We start from the raw sequence: 19730 nt of genomic DNA on the forward strand, positions 1-19730 counted from the left end.
TAATTTGGGTAGTTTGTGTCAGACAGGGAGGGTGGTCTTATTTGGATTAAGAATCTATTTGTTTACAGGGAAAAATCTCAATGTAAAATTAATCTATTGCAGCAACCTCTTCCTTTTTGCCCTGAAATTAGTCAATAGATAATGATACTGAAGGGTCCCTCTACTGAGATGTCGGTCCAGAGTTGCTTTATGATAGTGCTCCAAGCATTCAATGCTGTGCCTCACTTCTCCTTCGGCTAAGATCAGTCCTGGTCCATGTAACAACTTTTAATGAGTTCTCATTGTGTACTAAGTTCTGTATGGAAGAAAACTTTGTTGAGCACCTATTATGTATTGCACATTTTGTAAAATGCTATCTGATTGAATTTTGGCAATACTCTGAGAAACCATTATTGTCATCTCTCCTTAAAAAGATGAAATAACTGCAGCTCAGATTGTCCAGGGTTAGTAAGTGTTGGATCTAGAACCTGACCTTGGCATTTCTGGCTGTAAAGTCTATGTTCTTTCTACTGTAACACACTGTCTTATCATGTGTGGGAAGCTAAAAGAAGAGTCTTTGGAAAGTTTGTCCTCTAACAGAGAAATGGAAAACGTGCACACATGCATATACACACACAGAGAAAATGTGTATGTATGTGTAGGCATACATGTTTGTATAATGTATAGGCAAAGAAATAGGTCAATACAGGTTAATATGAAAGAATGCACATATATGCTGAAGAAGGAAGGGTGGTGGTATAATTTTACTTTCATTGACAGGTCTTTACAAATGTTTTGAAGAATGCACAGACTGCCGTTATTTAATTTTCTTAAAACTGTCTCTGTATTTAAACAAGATAAGAACATGACCTAACTTTTCCGCACTATCTCAAAGGTGATCGGTGACTGCGAGTACAGCACTTCAATTATATCATCACTGTTTTCTAAAAAAGATTGCAACATTTGCTATTGTGTGAAAATCAAGTTCATCTTAGCGAACCATTTCATGGAAGGAATTCATCAGTCTGTTATAACTGTCTAGTGAACCTTTGTTATTTTTTCATTATTGTCTGCTTCCTCCAAAAATATCATTGCTTCAATATAATAAGGGAATAAATAGAAACATTCAAGAAAAAAAGCAACATCATGTGCCTCCTTGTCAGCACTGAGATTTATAATTATGCCTGATGCTCTTGTGCTTGAGCATGGGGCTATTGTGCAGTTGTGGAGCAGGTCTTCCAAGACGGTCGGTGGCGAAATGAGTGCTCTGTCTGCGTTTCATGGCTTTGTCAGGGTTAGATTTTAGAGGAACTCCACTAAGTACGTCTCAAAGCACACTCCTTTGGACGTATTCTCATCGAAGATGGTGGATAAGAATTGTGAAGAATGGTCTCACGGTTTCAAGCATAATTTGATAGGTTTGAAATGAGTGGATTAGAGGGTAGGAAAATTTTAAGAGGTTGAGAAAAAAAAATGGGCTGCAGAGATACCAGGTCATGCCAGAACCTGCAAGCCCAACCTTCTCCCAGGTACATATATGGCCTGCATGGTTGAGCAATTTCTGAGATTTTTAGAATAGTAATTCTGAGATGATAGAACTAAGCTTAGGGGAATCCAAAGTATCAGTCACCATTAAATTCTATCTTGCAGTCTTTCAACATTTTATCTGAAGATGTCAGATGACGTCTTTTTTTTGAAGCTGCAAAAGCAGATACAGAAGGATTTAGCACTCTGTTTAAAGTTGAGCTATGAGTCAGTGCAGAACAAATAACAATTGCTATCATTTGTTTCACATGTATTGTGTACCAACTACTGTTCTAAAATAGCATGCGCATTTAATCTTTATAACAAACAATGGTTATATTATTATACCCATTTCACAGATGAGGAAACTGAGGCTCAGACAGTATTTGCCCAGAAGTGATAATGGCAGAACTGGGAATTAACCCAGGTCTATCTGACTCCAACCCATGCTCTTAATCACAATGCTATAGCAGCCCCACAATTCCTCCTTTATCTACCTAGGTGATGCTACTGCTATGCTGCTTTAACTGTCTTATTGTGTTAAAAGATATAAAAGTTATATTTACAAGGAACAATGTTATTTTTCAATGGATAATCTTCTAAGTAGACCTCCAAGGCTTGTAGACAGGAAGCATCTCTGTGTTCTATAAATTAAGGGATACCACAGTCAAAGATTAGGTAGTTTGCATGTGGTCACAGGAATGGGTGAGTCAGTCAATACTAAAGCTCGAATCTGTCCTCCCAGTTCACCTGTGTACCGAGTCCAATGCTGTCAAGTAGAAGAGTTAAACCAACACAGGTGTCTACCTGACCCAGGAAATACTATTGTTACTGTTATTACTATTACCGTTTGAATTTGTATAGACTTATATGGACTTTTAAAAATTGGTTATTGCACATTAAAAGCTTAGCAGGTCACAGTAAAATTCAGAGTGTATATATAGTAGGATATATAGGTATATACACATATATAATGTATGTTCTTTACACATAATTCCAACATATATTCTTATTTGATACCTATCAACAACTGTGAGGCAGACAATTTTAATATTATCATGATTTTACAGATAGGAAAACCAAAGATTAGGAAGACTGAGACTTCCAAATCTCTGAGTAAGTGATTGGTAGAACTGGAGTTTGACATACATTTCTAACTCTGGTCCTGAACTTTCTAATACTCCCTGCTGCCTCCACTACATCATGATCCCTGGAATCACAAGAGTTCCCTTGGTTAAGCAGAGATAACTTTCCTTTCTCTTTAAACAATTAGCTTAACCCTTGTGTCTCAACTTTCCTAGTCCAGAAAATACCAAAGATAATAAATAATACGTCTAAAATATTTCAAACCAATCTTTCAAACCTTACAGTACATTCAAGCTGTAATTAAGCACTTGGATATATATTACTGGATTCAACAGCAAAGCTAGATTTGGGCTTCTTAAGTAGAGTTCTAAATCCTTGCACAAAACTGTATACGTCATGGCTGACCATTGGCTTGATGTATAGATTCTTAGAGCTAGAAATGTCCAAAGATGAGTAGTTTTACACATTTTCTTTACCAGTTGAATCCCTTCTGCACATAAGGCTAATGCAAGCCCCTGCTGCGGGGAGCAGTGTTGCTCAGGATGGAGTGGGAATAAGGCTTGGGAGCCTCACCTGTTCCATCTTCTCCTTATCCCCTCAGTCACATGAGGCAATTTGAGGGATTTTTCAACCTGTTTTGAAAACAAATTAATTCCTCATTATGAAGGAGGAATAATGACAAAGCCAACATTTGCTGTGCATGTCCTGTGTACTTGGCATAATGCCAATTGCTCTATAAGTGTTATTCCATTTAATCCTTAGAAGAACCCTATAGTTAGGTTCTATCATTATCCCCATTGATGGGAGGGGAAATGTAGACTTAGAGAAGGTGAGTAACTTGCTTGGAGCCATCTAGCTAGTAAGAGGTAGAGCCGGGGCGAAACCCAATCTGTTTGAAGCAAAAGCCCAGACCTACATCCACTAAGCAAGAAAATAGAAGTCAGTTGCTTAAAGTTGTAGAACTTTTTACAATGAGATCCTCGATGAAAACTTGGTCTCCTTATTTATTAGTATCAGATTTATTACTTGTATCTCAAAATTGTGCAGCTAGAAAATATTAAGTAAAAATATTTTATTAAGTAAATATATTTCTTGAATGTCCTCTTCTCCCAAAGATAATTACATTAAAAAATCACAATTTACCTTGATTGCAACTAATCTGTCTTGCATATTGCAATAGTATCAGCTTAGATATGAGTGACAGGAAGCTTAGGATAAGTGGCTTACATAATATGTAATTTTATTTCAGTTTAATGTAAAGCAAGTCTGGAGATAGTCAAGTAGGGGCTGATAGGGAGGTTTACCAAGTAATTAGGAATCTAGGCTTCTACTGCTGTGCTGTCCCATCAACATGAATATATATCCTCCCAATTATGGTTTAGTATGGTTGCCTGAGCTCCAACTAGCACATCAGGATTCTACCCACTGGAATAGAGACTCCATTGGTCAGAACTTATATTCATAGGGAGAGTCATGGATAAAGGACATTATTCTATTTTCCAGGGGGCCATATGCTCAACCAAAAATCAAAGATTCTATTATTAAGGAAAATATTTGGGATAGGCACCTATGAGTCTCTAGCACAGACATGCTTAGTTCGAATGATGAGAGGTATATCCTGTTGTGATGAACAGTAGGCAGATGAATATATGGGTCTGAAGTTTAGACAAGTGATCTGTATTTATAGATTTGGTAGCCATCAGCATTTAGATATGAATTAAAGACATGGACATTAGTGACTGAAAATATTTAGTTCTTTTGGATAAAATAATACTTTTAAAAATAAATTTATTATTTTTGGCTGTGTTGGGTCTGCGTTGCTGCGCACGGGCTTTCTCTAGTTGCGGTGAGCGGGGCCTACTCTTCGTTGCGGTGCGCAGGCTTCTCATTGCGGTGACTTCTCTTGTTGTGGAGCACGGGCTCCAGGCGCTCGGGCTTCAGTAGATGCGGCGCATGGGCTCAGTAGTTGTGGCTCATGGGCTCTAGAGCTCAGGATCAGTAGTTGTGGTGCACGGGCTTAGTTGCTCCACGGCATGTGGGATCTTCCTGGACCAGGGCTCGAACCCACGTCCCCTGCATTGGCAGGCGGATTCTTAACCACTGCGCCACCAGGGAAGCCCTGGATGAAATAATACTTTTATAATTTTATGGTATTTGCACAGTAAATTCTACCTTATTCTAATATGAATCTGAGCATATTTCACTGTTATTATTAAAATATCAATATATTAAAGTATAATTAAGTAAATATATTTATATTAAGTAAATATATAATGATCAACTTTACAAATTTGTGTTCCATCCAAAAGTTAAGACTCAAAACTTCCATTATATTACAGGTCAGCAACTGAGGCAGGAAATTCATTAATCAAGAAATCCCTCTTTTGGAAGAATAATACAAACACTAACAGTCAATACATTTCCAGTTGTCCCTCATTGCTAAATTAATTCAGATAGGGTTTTATTATATACAGAAATTTCTAGATTATCTGAGGGATTCTTTGTGTATGGCTTACAGTACTTGCCAGGGAAACAGCAGCCAGGAGAACACCACACAGTCGAGCACATGTTGCAGCTGGCACACTCCAATTTTAAGGCCCATCAGTGGCTTGCACAAAATGCAGTTTTACAAGTCTAGGAATTTTAGAACTGGCTTAGGATGCAAGTAGTCAAGAAACTTAATGACTTCCTCATATGAAACTTGGATTATTTCAAATGACTTGCAGACTCTTAATTTGACCATTCCAAATGATCTGGCATGTAGCCATCAGAAAAATGACATGAAAAATTATGTTAAAGTTGATTGTTTAAAAAGTGCTAAATTTTAATTATAATAATGTTGAGCATTTTTAGGCTATTTGAGGCATGGAAGGCGAGCTTTGGTGGAAATTAAAGAGCAGCTAGATCAATTAAAATTCTCATTGTTTTCTAACAAATGAAGAAAATGAGAGCGTACTCAACATCATTTAAGTTGGGGGTTACAGGATGCTGGAACTTCCATGATGTTGAATATGCTCTCAGATTTCTCATCTGAGAAACTTAGGACTTAGATGAAAGGACTTGGTCTTTCAATAAAAGTTCTAAGATGGAGACACAGGTCACTGGTCTTTCAGTTCAGAGTTATTTCCACCATATCATGCCAACTTTCATAAGAGGCATCTAGACAAAGTCATGAGAAAGATTTGGTAGAAAGATACCTAATGTTACAAAAAATTTCTGAAAGGCAGTGCCATACATTAGCAGCTTCAAGAGTGTCTCTAGCTCAGGTTTCTCAACCATTTTTTCTTCTGATACACCTGCCACAACATAGTCACACACTCCCTGTTAATGCTTTTTTTTCCTTCCACATTTTAAAGTGCATACGATTCCCTATGACTAGCTGCAACGGTGTCTCTTGTCAACATTTCTGTGGGAAACTGCTGCTTTTAAAATTGCTTACTCAGATCATTTTGACTTATTATCTTGAACTGCAAAGAGTGTGAAGAAAATAAAGCAAATATGTTAATGTAATTAAGGGTTAAAGTAGCTCACTTTATAATTCTATAGACCCATACCTAATTACTTAATAATATCTTTAATTTTTTTGCACCCCGTCTATCTGTGACTGTAAATTTCTAGAGGTCAGGCAGAGTGCCAACCTAAATCTCAGTTTGTAGTTTCCTGTGCTGCATCATATCTGGCTGGGAACTTAATAAAGAGCTAGATGATAACACAGTGGAGATCAGAGACATTCGTTATGGTTGAATTGTCATTAATAGCTATATAACACACGTGTTCAATAAAGGCCTGATGATACCATATTTGTAATCACAAATTCCTTTTAAAGTAGGTGGGAGGAAAGATATTATCACTTGAGTTTTATGATTAGTTAAATATAGGAGTCATTAAGCTATGGGTTTTACCTAAGTTAACAGTCAGTGGTAGGGTTTTCTTTCATTCCCAATATTTATTAAAAACTTACTATTGCACTAAACAATACTATGCTTATTAAAAACTTATTATGGTACTAAGTAATACTATATTTTTAAGTCTATGATTTCAACTTGTAGGTACTTTATAATGTGAAAATGCCACACAGAGCCATTTCAATAATTCGCAAAGTGTTGTCAGGTATTTTAAAAAATTATCTTAGAGCTTGGTATAAATAATTTCACACTGCTTCCCCCACATAAAATTGCTTTTACTGAATAGTCATTGGTGCCATTTTCCAGTATTGAGGGGCATACTAAGAGTATTATAAAACTAATTTTTGTTTCTATGCTAAGAATTATGTGGAGAATAGAGTTCATGATATTACACAGTATTCTTTTTATTAGAATCTGAAAGAATTGTATTGCGGCTAAGTAATTGATCAGTTTTAATCTTATGGGTGACATGAAGAATGTACCTGAATAGGGTTTAGTTGTTTTCTTGTTTAGTTTTGTTTAGTTTTGCTTTTGAGTTGGCTGCTAGAAAGCTACAAAGTTTGTTGTCTGACTTAAGGAAATATCTAGATAGGAATTATGATATGTAGTTTTAGCACTATTCTCATTTTGTGTTTTCACTTATGTTTTGCTTTATTCTTGCATCTCTATGTTTAATTTAATACCATATATGTAAATGTAATTTAATACTATATATCATTTAATAATTATATAAATGTAAATATATATCTTTATAAGCTACCTTAAATCAGTCTAGAACAAAGTAGAATATAAATAAAAACATTTAGAATAAAAACGAGTTTCCCACCATTTGTCTTGGTGCTATAAAAAGAAAATGGAAACAGTTGTCTGGTAATTAGACTACCACCTTGTTATGATTGTAACTTCTCTTTGAGAACTATTCATAGTTATTATGGTAGGGAAAGCACACATAATTCAGTCCAAGGGCCTGGCTGATGCTATCAGACACTTTATAGGTATGTTTGTATAACAGTGGACATGACAGCAGTATGTTATTTGTAATTTGTTTTTTGAATTTTATTTTATTTATTTTTTTACACAGCAGGTTCTTATTAGTCATCAATTTTATACACTTCAGTGTATACACGTCAATCCCAATCTCCAAAGTCATCACACCATCCCCACCCCGCGCCGTTATTCCCGCTTGGGGTCCATACGTTTGTTCTCTACGTCTGTGTCTCAATTTCTGCCCTGCAAACCAGTTCATCTGTACCATTTTTCTAGGTTCCACATATGTGCATTAATATACGATATTTGTTTTTCTCTTTCTGACTTACTTCACTCTGTATGACAGTCTCTAGATCCATCCACATCTCAACAAATGACCCAATTTCATTCCTTTTTATGGCTGAGCAATATTCCATTGTATATATGTACCACATCTTCTTTATCCATTTGTCTGTCAATGGGCATTTAGGTTGCTTCCATGACCTGGCTATTGTAAATAGTGCTGCAATGAACATTGGGGTGCATGTGTCTTTTTGAATTATGGTTTTCTCTGGGTATATGCCCAGTAGTGGGATTGCTGGATCATATGGTAATTCTATTTTTAGTTTTTTAAGGAACCTCCATACTGTTCTCCATAGTGGCTGTATCAATTTACATTCCCACCAATGGTGCAACAGGGTTCCCTTTTCTCCACACCCTCTCCAGCATTTGTTGTTTGTAGATTTTCTGATGATGCCCATTCTAACTGGTGTGAGGTGATACCTCATTGTAGTTTTGATTTGCATTTCTCTAATAATTAGGGATGTTGAACAGCTTTTCATGTGCTTCTTGGCTATCAGTATGTCTTCTTTGGAGAAATGTCTATTTAGGTGTTCTGCCCAGTTTTGGATTGGGTTGTTTTTTTTTGTTTGTTTGTTTTTTCACACACACACACACACACACACACACACTGTATTTTATTTTTACAAGAGATAAATAAACTGACACCAAGCATTGTAAATGGATGACCACAACAAAAGCAACAATGATTGCAATTACCAAACACGAAACAAACTCATACTATGTCATAATATTGACATTCAGTCCAGTAATCCTCCACTGTAACAGCTCCTTTACTTTGCAGTGAAAATTGATTTATATATTTTTTGCCTCTGAGTCCTTGTGGAATTTTTTCTTTTTATTATTCAAACAGAAAGTCACAAAAATTATAATCATCCTCATCAGTTCACTCAGTCCCATGTAATTAATTTTTTTTTCATCTTGATCTTTTGTTAGCACTTTTATGAATTCATCAGCTTTCCATTAGAGTTCTGAAAATGCTTATTCATTCAGTTCAGCAGTATAGTCAGTTACCAGAAACCTGTACTTGTCAGAGTCTTTTCCATGAATTCCTTGAAGATGAAACCCCTTTATAGGAACATATTTGCAAAAGCATCAGAGTGGGTTGTTTGTTATTTTAATATTGAGCTGCATGAGCTGTTTATGTATTTTGGAGATTAATCCTTTGTCCATTGATTCGTTTGCAAATATTTTCTCCCATTCTGAGGGTTGTTTTTTCATCTTGTTTATGGTTTCCTTTGCTGTGCAAAAGCTTTGAAATTTCATTAGGTCCCATGTGTTTATTTTTGTTTTTATTTCCATTGCTCTAGGAGGTGGATCCAAAAAGATCTTGGTGTGATTTATGTCAAAGAGTGTTCTTCCTATGTTTTCCTCTAAGAGTTTTATAGTGTCCGGTCTTACATTTAGGTCTCTAATCCATTTTGAGTTTATTTTTGTGTATGGTGTTAGGGAGTGTTCTAATTTCATTCTTTTACATGTAGCTGTCCAGTTTTCCCAGCACCAATTATTGAAGAGACTGTCTTTTCTCCATTGTATAACCTTGCCTCCTTTGTCATAGATTAGTTGACCATAGGTGCATGGGTTTATCTCTGGGCTTTCTATCTTGTTCTATTGATCTATGTTTCTGTTTTTGTGCCAGTACCAAATTGTCTTGATTACTGTAGCTTTATAATATAGTCTGAAGTCAGGGAGTCTGATTCCTCCAGCTCCGTTTTTTCCCCTAAAGACTGCTTTGGCTATTTGGGGTCTTTTGTGTCTCCCTACAAATTTTAAGATTTTTAGTTCTAGTTCTATAAAAAATGCCATTGGTAATTTGATAGGGATTGCACCGAATCTGTAGATTGCTTTGGGTAGTATAGTCATTTTCACAATATTGATTCTTCCAATCCAAGAACATGGTATATCTCTGCACCTGTTGGTATCATCTTTAATTTCTTTCATCAGTGTCTTATCGTTTTCTGCATACAGGTCTTTTGTCTCCCTAGGTAGGTTTATTCCTAGGTATTTTATTCTTTTTATTGCAATGGTAAACGGGAGTGTTTCCTTAATTTCTCTTTCAGATTTTGCATCATTAGTGTATAGGAATGCAAGAGATTTCTGTGCATTAATTTTGTATCCTGCAACTTTCCCAAATTCATTGATTAGCTCTAGTAGTTTTCTGGTGGCATCTTTAGGATTCTCTATGTATAGTATCACGTCATCTGCAAACAGTGACAGTTTTACTTCTTCTTTTCCAATTTGGATTCCTTTTATTTCTTTTTCTTCTCTGATTGCCGTGGCTAGGACTTCCAAAACTATGTTGAATAATAGTGGTGAGCATGGACATCCTTGTCTTTTTCCTGATATTAGAGGAAATGCTTTCAGTTTTTCACCATTGAGAATGATGTATGCTGTGGGCTTGTCGTATATGGCCTTTATTATGTTGAGGTAGGTTCCCTCTATGCCCACTTTCTGGAGAGTTTTTATCATAAATGGGTGTTGGATTTTGTCAAAAGTTTTTTCTGCATTTATTGAGATGATCATATGGTTTTGATTGTTCAATTTGTTAATACGGTGTATCACATTGATTGATTTGCGTATATTGAAGAATCCTTGCATCTCTGGGATAAATCGCACTTGATCATGGTGTATGATCCTTTTAATGTGTTGTTGGTTTCCGTTTGCTCGTATTTTGTTGAGGATTTTTGCATCTATATTCATGAGTGATATTGGTCTGTAATTTTCTTTTTTTGTAGTATCTTTGTCTGGTTTTGGTGATGGTGGCCTCATAGAATGAGTTTGGGAGTGTTCCTTCCTCTGCAATTTTTTGGAAGAGTTTGAGAAGGATGGGTGTTAGCTCTTCTCTAAATGTTTGATTGAATTCACCCGTGAAGCCATCTGGTCCTGGACTTTTGTTTGTTGGAAGATTTTTAATCTCAGTTTCAATTTCATTACTTGTGATTGGTCTGTTCATATTTTCTATTTCTTCCTGGTTCAGTCTTGGAAGGTTATCCCTTTCTAAGAATTTGTCCATTTCTTCCAGGTTGTCCATTTTATTGGCATAGAGTTGCTTGTAGTAGTCTCTCAGGATGCTTTGTATTTCTGCAGTGACTGTTGTAACTTCTCCTTTTTCATTTCTAATTTTATTTATTTGGGTCCTCTCCCTCTTTTCCTTGATGAGTCTGGGTAGTGGTTTATCAATTTTGTTTAGCTTCTCAAAGAACCAGCTTTTAGTTTTATTGGTCTTTGTTATTGTTTTCTTTGTTTCTATTTCATTTATTTCTGCTCTGATCTTTAGGATTTCTTTCCTTCTGTTAACTTTGGGTTTTGTTTGTTCTTCTTTCTCTAGTTCCTTTAGGTGTAAGGTTAGATTGTTTATTTGAGATTTTATTTGTTTCTTGAGATAGGCTTGTATAGCTATAAACTTCCCTCTTAGAACTGCTTTTGCTGCATCCCATAGGTTTTGGATCATCGTGTTTTCATTGTCATTTGTCTCTAAGTATTTTTTGATTTCCTCTTTGATTTCTTCAGTGATCCCTTGGTTATTTAGTAACATACTGTTTAGCCTCCATGTGTTTGTGTTTTTTACGTTTTTTTCCATGTAATTCATTTCTAATCTCATAGCGTTGTGGTCAGAAAAGATGCTTGATATGATTTCAATTTTCTTAAATTTACCGAGGCTTGATTTGTGACCTAAGATGTGATATATCCTGGAGAATGTTCCATGTGCACTTGAGAAGATAGTGTAATCTGCTGTTTTTGGATGGAATGTCATATAAATATCATTTAAGTCCATCTTGTTTAATGTGTCATTTAAAGCTTCTTTTTCCTTATCTATTTTCATTTTGGATGATCTGTCCGTTGGTATAAGTGAAGTGTTAAAGTCCCCCACTATTATTGTGTTACTGTTGATTTCCTCTTTTATAGCTGTTAGCATTTATCTTATGTATTGAGGTGTTCCTATGTTGGGTGCATATATATTTATAATTGTTATATCTTCTTCTTGGATTGATCCCTTGATCATTATGTAGTGCCCTTCCTTGTCTCTTGTAACATTCCTTATTTTAAAGTCTATTTTATCTGATATGAGTGTAGCTACTCCAGCTTTCTTTTGATTTCCATTTGCATGGAATATCTTTTTACATTCCCTCACTTTCAGTCTGAATGTGTCCCTAGGTCTGAAGTGGGTCTCTTGTAGACAGCATATATCTGGGTGTTATTTTTGTATCCATTCAGCAAGCCTGTGTCTTTTGGTTGGAGCATTTAATCCATTCACGTTTAAGGTAATTATTGATATGTATGTTCCTATGACCATTTTCTTAATTGTTTTGGGTTTGTTTTTGTAGGTCCTTTTCTTCTCTTGTGTTTCCCGCTCAGAGAAGTTCCTTTAGCCTTTGTTGTAGAGCTGGTTTGGTGGTGCTGAATTCTCTTAGCTTTTGCTTGTCTGTAAAGCTTTTGATTTCTCCATCAAATCTGAATGAGATCTTTGCCAGCTAGAGTAATCTTGGTTGTAGGTTCTTCCCTTTCATCACTTTAAGTATATCATGCCACTTCCTTCTGGCTTGTAGAGTTTCTGCTGAGAAATCAGCTGTTAACCTTATGGGAGTTCCCTTGTATGTTATTTGTCATTTTTCCCTTGCTGCTTTTAATAATTTTTCTTTGTCTTTAATTTTTGCCACTTTGATTACTATGTGTCTCGGCATGTTTTTCCTTGGGTTTATCCTGTGTGGGACTCTCTGTACTTCCTGCACTTGGGTGGCTATTTCCTTTCCCATGTTAGGGAAGTTTTTGACTATAATCTCTTCAAATATTTTCTCTGGTCCTTTCTCTCTCTCTTCTCCTTCTGGGACCCCTATAATGTGAATGTTTTTTCATTTAATGTTGTCCCAGAGGTCTCTTAGGCTGTCTTCATGTCTTTTCATTGTTTTTTCTTTATTCCGTTCTGCAGCAGTGAATTCCACCATTCTGTTCTCCAGGTCAGTTATCCGTTCTCTGCCTCAGTTATTCTGCTGTTGATTCCTTCTAGTGTAGTTTTCATTTCAGTTACTGTTTTGTTCATCTCCTGTTTGTTTGTTCTAGGTCTTTTTTAAACATTTCTTGCATCTTCTCGATCTTTGCCTCCATTCTTTTTCCGAGGTCCTGGCTCATCTTCATTATCATTATTCTGAATTCTTTTTCTGGAAGGTTGCCTATCTCCAGTTCATTTTGTTGTCTTTCTGGGGTTTTATCTTGTTCCTTCATCTGGTACATAGCCCTCTGCCTTTTCATCTTGTCTATCTTTCTGTGAATGTGGTTTTTGTTCCACAGGCTGCAGGACCGTAGTTCTTCTTGGTTTTGCTGTCTGCCCTCTGGATTATTTGTAATTTTATAAGTAGTAATTTATTTGTATTTCTTTAAAAAACATAGCAATGAAAACATATGATCCATGAGCATGTATTCAAAATTTTAGTTCCACCCTGGATATTTTAATAGTCTTGTTCTAGACTATAATAAGAATCTAATCTTATAAGATTGAAGATCTCACCAATGCCAGCTGATATGAGTCTTCCACAAAGCACAAAGCATCTGAAGTTTTTGTGTGAATAAGACAAGCAGGCACAATATATAAGGTAAAGAAATGAGCTAGTGCCAAATACACAACAAAAACTGAATAAATATTTATTAACTAATATTTTAAAACTTAAGCACTGAGTTAGGGAATTAGTAATGTCATAAGGTACTATGCTGTTTCTTCATTGTGGTATCTTTCCTTATGCTTTTGTTTGGATATTGTAATTATATACAGACATTCAATGACCGCAAATAAGAAGTGTCTCCTGAAATTAATGTCTCCTTATTTTTATTTATCACTTTCTGTACTGTGATAACACTTTACAGTAGATAGATAAAATCATATTTGCAAAATTATATATTTTAAACAGGTGAAATAGACATATTAACCATAAAGCTTGATTATTATATAAAGTGTTTTATGGAAATCAGGCTTTACTTAAATAGTAATTATTCTTCACAATGTCTGACCTTTCTTTTCTTTTTGTAATATTCCAAGTTCTTTTCTAAGACTAAGGCAGAACAGAAGTGCTTTGAGAGAGGTTGAAACCCATATTGTGGTACTGACAAATGGTCAGTTCAATTTGGCTTAATCAACTTCAATTCAATCCCCTCTGTGAATATATATTGAGTGTCAGAGTGGTCAGAGAATAAAGAGATAAGTAAGGCACAGACACTATCCCCAAGAGGCTCAAACTGTATATTATGATGTGATACTTAGGGGTGAATATAGCTTACTGAAATAAAGGGGACTTTTCTGAACTGGCTCTTAAATGCACAAAGGCTTTTATGATGCAAGCAAATTACAGACTCTGAGTTACTCCATATAGGAGGCAGCAGGAACAAAGGCAAAGAGCTAGAAAGCTCATGGGGAAGAGGGGTAATGCCAGGCTAACTGAGGCCAACTTGGGTTTCAAGTGATCTCAGCCACTGGATCTATCACTTCCAGAAAGAGCACTTACTGTAATGGACAATGATTCAGAGATTGGGGAGGCAGACGAGAAACCTGTTATCAAGCTGCACGATGAGTTTTAGTGACAATTATCAGAACAAAGTTAGTGGTAATGGGATTGGAGACACACTAAATTAGATTTGCCATGCAGTTGAGACTAAAAAATGAAAAGACTATTATAACTTCCCAACACAATTATCATTGACTTGTAGGCTATTGCTTATGTCAGCCATCAGAAAACTATGGCCCAAGGGTGAAATCCAGCCCACGACCTGTTTTGAGCTTGAGTTAAGAGTGATTTTTATACTTTCTAAATGGTTGAAACAAATCAAAATAAAAATAATATTTCATGACAAGTGAAAATTATACAAAAGTCAAATTTCAGTGTACAGAAATAAAGTTTTATTGGAACACAGCAGTGTTCATTTGTATATGTATTGTCTGTAGCTGCTTTTGCAGTACAGTGGCAGAGCTGAGTAGTTGCAATAAGGAGTGTGTGGTCCAGAAAATCTAAAATAGTTACTATCTGGACCTTCACAGAAAACTTTGCTGACCTCTGGCTTAAGTAGTTAATGATGCATTAGCATCACCAGCTTTATAGATACTGTGCCTGTGTTCATTCAAAACAGCTCAGCTGGACTGAGCTGGTGAAACATTCCAACTAAGAATATCAGCACTGTTTACCATTACAGAGAATGGGCAACGAGTTGGACATCTACTATTAATCGGTCCATGGTGGTGGTGTTAGGAAAGCGTTTGTTCTGGTAAACTTTCCTCTGAAGCACTGTGAGCCTTGACTTATGGTTCTCCAGTGCTTGCCATGTGGTTTATTTCTGGTAGTATGTTTTTTCTCCTCCTCTTTTTGTTGTTGTTGCTGCTGCTTTTCTTTCTTATACTATTCTAGAAAAAGACACATTAAGAAGTGATAATGATAATGCACCTCTGGACTTGTCTTCTGGCAATTTGGAGCTTATAAAAATATAACCATATTTTAACTGCTATATTCACCTGCTACATTCACTGTCTAATTACACATCCTCAACTGAAAAGAAAAATCATAGAAAGAAATCTGATACCACTGAAGCTATTAGAATTTATCCAGTCTGTCTGAAGGTGGTTTTACAAGAGGAGGTTCATATAAGTTTCAACAGGCCCCAGTAATGATTGGACAAGTGTTTATGTGCAGGAAGAGGTTAGTTACACAAGTGTCTGTTGATATGTAAAATAGATTTATTCCTCCATTTTACTAACTTTTTTTAGCACACTTCTACTACATCTAATTTGGAGCAATTCAGTATGGAATCACTTGCTGAGAAAGCAAACAAAAAAAGTGATTAAGAAACAGGGTGAATCAGTTTGAAAAGCAATCTCATACAGACTGGGAAGGGAAGAGATAATGTTTCAAATGAAAAAAATCTCAGTAATGTGGTCATTACCATTATTATTAATAATTAAAATAATGATAATAATAATAGTCCTTACTATTTGTACAATGATTTTCTACTGGGCAGCTCAAAGTAATGAAATACTTCATCATTTTTATCTCTAAGAGCTCATCAAGTTAGTAAGGGTCTGGAATTCTTATCCTTGTTTTTCATATGGAGAAAATAAGGGAGAGAAATGAATCTGCTGGTACCACACTATACAGTAGGTTGGTGGTCAGAATCAGAAACATACTCTCTTAACTGTTTATTCAAAGTGTTTTTGATGGATTCTCTTTTTTCTTTATCCCATACTATACCTATTATTTCCCTCAAAGCCACCAAAGACAGAGCAGCCCTAAAATAGTGTTGAAAGGTGGGAGACAGGAAAAGAAGACACAGCAGTACCTCTAACAAGATAGTGATAGGAACTCCATGAAAAGACATGTATAACCATCCTCGTTACTTTCTTTCTCTCTTTTTCTCTCTCTCTCATTTAATTCGAAAGCATGATGTTTCTTTTTTTTAAAAAATCCATCATAACATAAAAAAGTACATAAATTAAAATTAAAGTTGCTCTCTTACTTCTGTTATTCCACTTCTTACTGTTAAAAATTTTGTGTGTCTTTCTATATACTTCACTATGCACCTACACATATAGTTTTATTATGTACAAAAACTGGAACATAGGATGCATATTATTCTGCAATATTTTTTCATTAAAATATATCATTGACATTTTGCATGTTAATACGGGTAGCTCTACCTCATCAATTTAATGGCTGCATTGTTTTAATTTTCTGTCTTGATTAAGAGTTATTGTAGAATAAATAGAACTTCTGTCTTATATTTCACAGTTCTACATATTCTTTTGACGATTATATCAATATCAATTGTTTCCTACATTTACAAATTCATATTCTTCATCTGGCATGTGTTGAAACTAGTTGAGAAGCCCTTCCCTCCCCATATTCCCTCCAAACTTTTGCTTATGTCTGCTATATGCATCTCCTTTCTTCTGCAACAAATGAATAGCAAGCATTCAGGGATGAAGGAACAGGAGTCAGTTTATAAGTTTCTTATGCATGTTTTCATGTAAGAAATGTGCAGAAGAGAAGTGGAGAAGTGTTTTTATATTACAGTAATTGTCATTTTAGGAACAGGTGCTTGGAATCCCACTCAAGGGAGAACTGGAGATGGAAGAGATTGGGGAGAGAAAGATAGTTTCCTCGGCTACAGCCCCATGGGGATATAACGGAAATAAGGGAGGAGACCAAGTAGAATCCCTGGAGCCTTCCACTACATTCCAGTGACTTCAGCAGGGCAGAGTCATGTGGCGATGATACTGTTGACTTCTGCAACAGTGTTCCCGCCAAACAGGACATTGAGACAGACCCAAGATGGGATGATGGTGTGCCAGGGACCAGAATGATTATGTCGCTTCCTGGTCTTGTATCATCAGGAAACGGAGTTTCCTTGATTTCTGTAAGCAACGATTATTTATTGTGAAATGCTTCACAGTTTCCAAGAAGTTTTCACATTTATGATCTCATTCTGGGTCCCACAGTCAACCATGTGCTTTAAACAGAATGGGTAGGCTGTCTCTTATTGACAGATGGACAAACTTAGTTCAGAGTCTAAATAACTTGTCCAAGCTGGTAAGGAAAGGGCTGGACTTGGAATTCTCTTTATTCTGAAGCAACCCCAGGTGCTCCTTCAGGATAACACTGCCCTTTCCTTCAGTTCTTGTACCAGACTGCTCTGAAGATAAGAACACATGCCTTGATTCTACCAACATGCTAAATACCTCAAGAAATTTAAAATAACAGCACCGTATTTAAACAACTTGGCCAACTCTGACTTATTTCATTTTCTCTAACTTTTGAGTTTGTTTAGCAGCTATTTTAACACAAGGGAACGGCAACTTTACTAATCAAACAAAAATCAGGTTGATCAACATTTTTCAGTAACATGTATTTTTGAAGGCAGAACAAATGGGAGAGGTTGAGGAAGTTTCATGCAGAAGGGATTTCCTGCAGCGTTGCTGAAGTTTAGAGGTCAATATTAGCTCAAACACTCAGGTTCTTTAGAAGAGACCTCTAGTTATCTCTTATGTGTATCCTCTAAGTTTGTTTCAGAAAAATAGTAAGAGAATAGAATTAGAAACTCTGCCCTGAACCTAATATGGTTCAAACTGTAACATATATCATAGGCCATTTAAGATTCTACAGTGGAAGTGCCCGACTTGGTATCTTGCACATAGCTGGCTCAGCAAATCATAGCTAACTCTTAAATAGCACTTTCTACAGGCGAGGCACTGTTGTAGGCACTTTACATACAGTAATTCATTTAATCCTTACAATAATCCTATAAGATTGGTACTATCATTATCATCTTCATTTTTTAAAAATTTATTTATTTATTTATTTATTTTATTTATGGCTGTGTTGGGTCTTCGTTTCTGTGCGAGGGCTTTCTCTAGTTGTGGCAAGCGGGGGCCACTCTTCATCGCGGTGCGCGGGCCTCTCACTGTCGCGGCCTCTCTTGTTGCGGAGCACAGCCTCCAGACACGCAGGCTCAGTAATTGTGGCTCACGGGCCCAGTTGCTCCGCGGCATGTGGGATCTTCCCAGACCAGGGCTCGAACCCGTGTCCCCTGCATTGGCAGGCAGATTCTCAACCACTGTGCCACCAGGGAAGCCCATCATCTTCATTTTTTGAACGAGGAAACTGAGATACAGAGAAGTCAAATTACCTGCCTAAGGTCAAGCAACCAGAGCCAGGAATGGCTTCAGCAGCCAGGGATTAGGGTGTGTTCTAAGACAAAACAGTACTCTTCCTTCTAACTGAGTGTCCTGAATTAGTTCCCCAGGAATATCTACTTCACCTAAGGAGTGGGTATGGGTGTGCACTGTAATATAATCCATCTGTTTGCTTTCTTTCTCAGGCCAGCTGTGGTGAGGGCCAGGACGAGAGCTTGTTTGGAGCCCTGGGTTATTGGCCTCATCACCTTTATATCCCTGATTGTCCTGGCAGTGTGCATCGGACTCATCGTTCATTATGTGAGATACAGTAAGTATGGGTTGTCCTGGCATCATGTGATTTACCTCAAATATTTCCTGATTACATACATGTTTTGATTTGCCTCAAGCTGATTCATTCATTACTATAATTTGTTTGCATAGCTGGTACAAAGAACTCTTCACCTGCCTTGTTACTCATTTAATCCTCACAAGCCAAGGAGGATTCTTTCTTCTATCTTTGATGTAGCAATGCTTCCTGCTGGGAATAGCATGCTAGCTTTCATATTCATTAACAAGCAATAATCAAGTCTTAATTAAGGGAAAACCATAGGAAAGCTACAGTCCAATGTTTGGAGTTGTTTGAGGTCATAGGACAATCATCTTGATTTAAAATAATTCTAACTCATTGAAATCCTGACAGCTCAATAAATTGTACAATCAGGGGTCATAGGGAAGTAGGCTCTATTTTGTACTAGTCGGGAAAATGCCTATAGTAACATATTGTTGAATAAATGCCTATTCATTATTTTAAAATCATCTTGGTATATATTGCAAGTGATTAAAGAAGATAGGATATGCTGAGAATATTAATTACAAAGAGGTTCACTCTGCGGTAATCAGGTACCTCCCTGCTAGATGAACCCTGAACACTGCTATGTTATTAGAAAGGTCCCCAGGGTACTTCAGAACTCTTCTTCTAGGGCATAACAACCCTTCTGAAGTTTCCTTCTTACTCTGTCTCAGGTTTTAATTAGTTGACTCCACTTTGACCTATTTGTTTAATATCTCCCTTAGTGACTAGATAATGTTTTGATGTTCAAGACCCTGTAACCAAAGAAGCTAATCACTGGATTCTAATTTAATTGGGAATTTGCAGCAGTTGCTTTTTTGTAAAGAGAGATGGTGATCTGTAAATTGGTTATCTTCTACTAGCAGACACAAATCCAATCTTACTTTCCTAAACAAGGTGGATTATTCCTGAAAGA

The 19730-nt window shown here is 36.4% G+C and overlaps 1 protein-coding gene across 3 annotated transcripts in view; it reads left to right on the forward strand.

The window, feature by feature from the left end:
- Positions 1 to 19730, forward strand: part of TMPRSS11E (transmembrane serine protease 11E) — a 51978-nt gene that overhangs the window by 5072 nt on the left and 27176 nt on the right. For 2 of the 3 annotated variants that reach the window (XM_082390256.1, XM_082390258.1), the window contains exon 2: positions 18669 to 18793. In XM_082390256.1, the coding sequence (XP_082246382.1) occupies positions 18669 to 18793 (125 nt within the window). Of the gene's footprint in view, positions 1 to 16060; positions 18794 to 19730 lie in introns of all 3 variants that reach the window. The other variant, XM_082390257.1, reaches the window with a different exon arrangement.

The sequence above is a fragment of the Balaenoptera borealis genome (genome assembly GCF_965194805.1).
Source record: "Balaenoptera borealis genome assembly, chromosome: 4".
Lineage (NCBI taxonomy): Eukaryota > Metazoa > Chordata > Mammalia > Artiodactyla > Balaenopteridae > Balaenoptera > Balaenoptera borealis.